This window comes from Gekko japonicus, unplaced genomic scaffold (genome assembly GCF_001447785.1).
Source record: "Gekko japonicus isolate JY-2015 unplaced genomic scaffold, Gekko_japonicus_V1.1 scaffold237, whole genome shotgun sequence".
Lineage (NCBI taxonomy): Eukaryota > Metazoa > Chordata > Lepidosauria > Squamata > Gekkonidae > Gekko > Gekko japonicus.
The window spans coordinates 728,515-731,364 of NW_015161955.1; the positions used below are offsets into that span (position 1 = coordinate 728,515).

At 48.2% G+C, this 2,850-nt stretch overlaps 1 protein-coding gene across 1 annotated transcript in view; it reads left to right on the top strand.

Annotated features, from left to right (window-relative positions):
* Window positions 1–1,787: 1,787 nt before the first annotated feature.
* RNF17 (ring finger protein 17) overlaps window positions 1,788–2,850 on the top strand; it is a 69,067-nt gene continuing 68,004 nt past the window's right edge. The window contains exon 1 of the mRNA XM_015429479.1: window positions 1,788–1,908. Coding sequence (XP_015284965.1) covers window positions 1,788–1,908 — 121 coding nt within the window. The remainder of the gene's footprint in view (window positions 1,909–2,850) is intronic.

Here is a 2,850-nt window from a genome sequence, read left to right on the forward strand (position 1 = left end):
TTCCAGTGCGTTCTCCCAGGAAAAAAGCCCAGGGTCAAAGCAATTACTTATTAGAAGAAGAGAAGAAGAGACTGGATTTATACCCCGCCCTTCACTTGGAGTCTTAGAGCGACTTACAAACTCCTTTCCCTTCCCCTCCCCACAACAGACACCCTGTGAGGTGGGTGGGGCTGAGAGAACTCTGACACAAACTGCTCTTTTTCAAGGACAGCTGTGCCAGAGCTGGTGACTGACCCAAGGTCACATCAGCAGGTGCAAGTGGAGGAGTGGGGAATCAAACCCAGTTCTCCCAGATTAGAGTCTGCACATTTAACCACTACACCAAACTACACCAAATTACAGCTTGATTCTGTGTGTGTCTGTAAACTTTCATTGATCCTGACTTGACTCACATAACACAATCAGGAGATCAGATGAAGTAATTTCTTTTGCTCTTAACTACCACCAAGACTAGTAACCGCTAGCTTTTATGTTTAACATATACAATTTAAAAAATACATTATAATTCAAGCATCAAGTTTCTACTCCCCCCCACTGACATGGTTTTCAAGGCAAGAGCCATTCAGAGGTGGTTTGCCATTGCCTGCCTCCCCATCAGGACCCTGGTACTACTTGGTAGTCTCTCATCCAACTATTGACCAGGACCAACCCTGCTTAGTTTTAAAGACCTAATGAAATCAGGCTCTCTTGAGCTAATCAGGTCAGAGTTCCATCAAGGCAAAGGGTAAAATTCGGATCTAAACGGATCCTCATGAATTCATATGATTTTTACACTGAAAGGAAATCAAACCGCCATCATATCGTAGGCCATGTGTTAGCCTATATGGGGCGCCACAAAAATCACGATCCCACAGATTCGTGGCACCAGAACAGCGCAAAAACATGATTCCAAAGGTCTTACCCAGACCCTTAAATCAAAAGCAAAAGGCATTTCATATCTTTTCTTTAAAATCAAACTACTGAGAGAAAGAGAGAGGGAGAGAGAGATTGGATTTATACCCCGCCCTTCACTACCCAAAGGAGTCTCAGAGCGGTTTACAAACTCCTTTCCCTTCCCCTCCCCACAACAGACACCCTGTGAGATAGGTGGGGCTGAGAGAGCTCTGACAGAAACTGCTCTTTTTCAAGAACAGCTGTGCCAGAACTATGGCCTGCCCAAGGTCATCCAGCCAGGTGCAAGTGGAGGAGTGGGGAATCAAACCCGGTTCTCCCAGATTAGAGTCCACTCACTTAACCACTACACCAAACCTAGCACAAAGCTTTCAAGATTTCCAGAACTTTTCATCAGTAACTAAACTTGATCTTAGCCAAAAGGCCAAGAAGTGATCAGTAACTAAAACTTGCACTACTGGTTTCTTTTAGTTTGGTTGGTCTTAAGAAAAGGCACCATACCTTTCTCTTAGTTTGGTTGGTCTTAAACACTAAAGTTTTAGTCTCTGATGAGTTCAAGAGATCCAGGAAAGGTTTCTGCTACATTGTTCGAGCTTAAAGGGAAAATATGATACACCTTTTGTCTTTTGCTTTGCCTTTGGACCACGTGGCTCTCTATTTTTTGGAAATAAAATCCTCACACGTTTTCACCCCTTCGGCAGGGAGGGCGGGATATAAATTAAATAAATAACGCTAAAGGCAAGTTTCCTTCCGATTGGCCGAATCGCACAAGCAGGACACGCGAGGGCAAAGAACTATATATATGAGGGCGGTGCTGCTAACTAGTTAATTAGCCAAGGGTTCTTTTGGCTGGCACGCGTTAGGGGGGGGGAGGCTAAAAGGCGCCAAGGGCAGCGATGGCTTCGTTCTTGAGCGCAACATCCAATAGGGGGTGCAGAGATCGGCGAGAAGCTGCGTTCCGGGGGTGCTGGAAACGTGGAGCGCAGATTTCACGGGCGCCGGTAGAAGATTCCGCGGGTGAGAATGGTTAACGCGCCGGAAAGCAAATTCCCTTGCAGTTAAGGGGGGAGGGGGATATTTACGGGGCGATGTTTACTTTCAAGTAACTGCGCAGCCCCTTCCACGGAAATAAATACTATTGAGGTCGACTAGCATGCCTAGAGTTGGAGCCTAAGGCTGTGCACCCTTGGACAGATTGCGCTTAGTAACCGAATAGACGCGGGTGTGTGTGCTGTTTCTGAAACGTAAGTCCAACGGGTTTTGCTCCCGAAAATGTGGAGAGTTATATAGTTACAGCCTTGGCCCACGTTCGGCCTTGCTTCAGGGTAAATGTACATAGGCGCGGTTTGCGAAGTAGGAGCCCTGCTGTGCGTGCTTGCGGCTCTCCTCTGCACGTGTTTTTCTCCCACGCAGGCCCTCGCTTCTTCCCGAGTGCACGTGGCGTTGCAGCCGAAGGTGTGCCTGCTTCTGGGCGAGTACAGCTTAAAAGTCGGCGTACTTCCGAGCAGGTCTCCGCACCGGTTGGCGTTATTTCTTCAAAGCAAGTCTAATACGCTTTTTTAGCGAACTCGCCGGCGGTTCCTATTCCATTGCGCCCTTCCATGGGAGGAAGCGGCGCAGCTTTCATCCCGAAAGCATGCCTAATTGGAAGACCTCCTGCGGAGTTAAATGGGTTTTTTTCCTAAATCAGCGCTTACGGGATTGTATCTATTCCCGCCGCCGGTTCCTATTCCATTGCGCCCTTCCTTTGGAGGAAGCGGTGCAGCTTTCATCCCGAAAGCATGCCTGAATGGGACGTTTTCCTAAATCAGCGCTTACGGGATTGTAACGGCAGTTCTTTGCACTGTCGGGAGGGGGGGAAACTCCACTGAAATCGAATCCCGCTGCCGGCTAATTGGGGAGCCGGGGGGGGGGGGGTTTCCCAAATATTTTTTCCAAGCGTAGGAGGCAAAAGGAGAG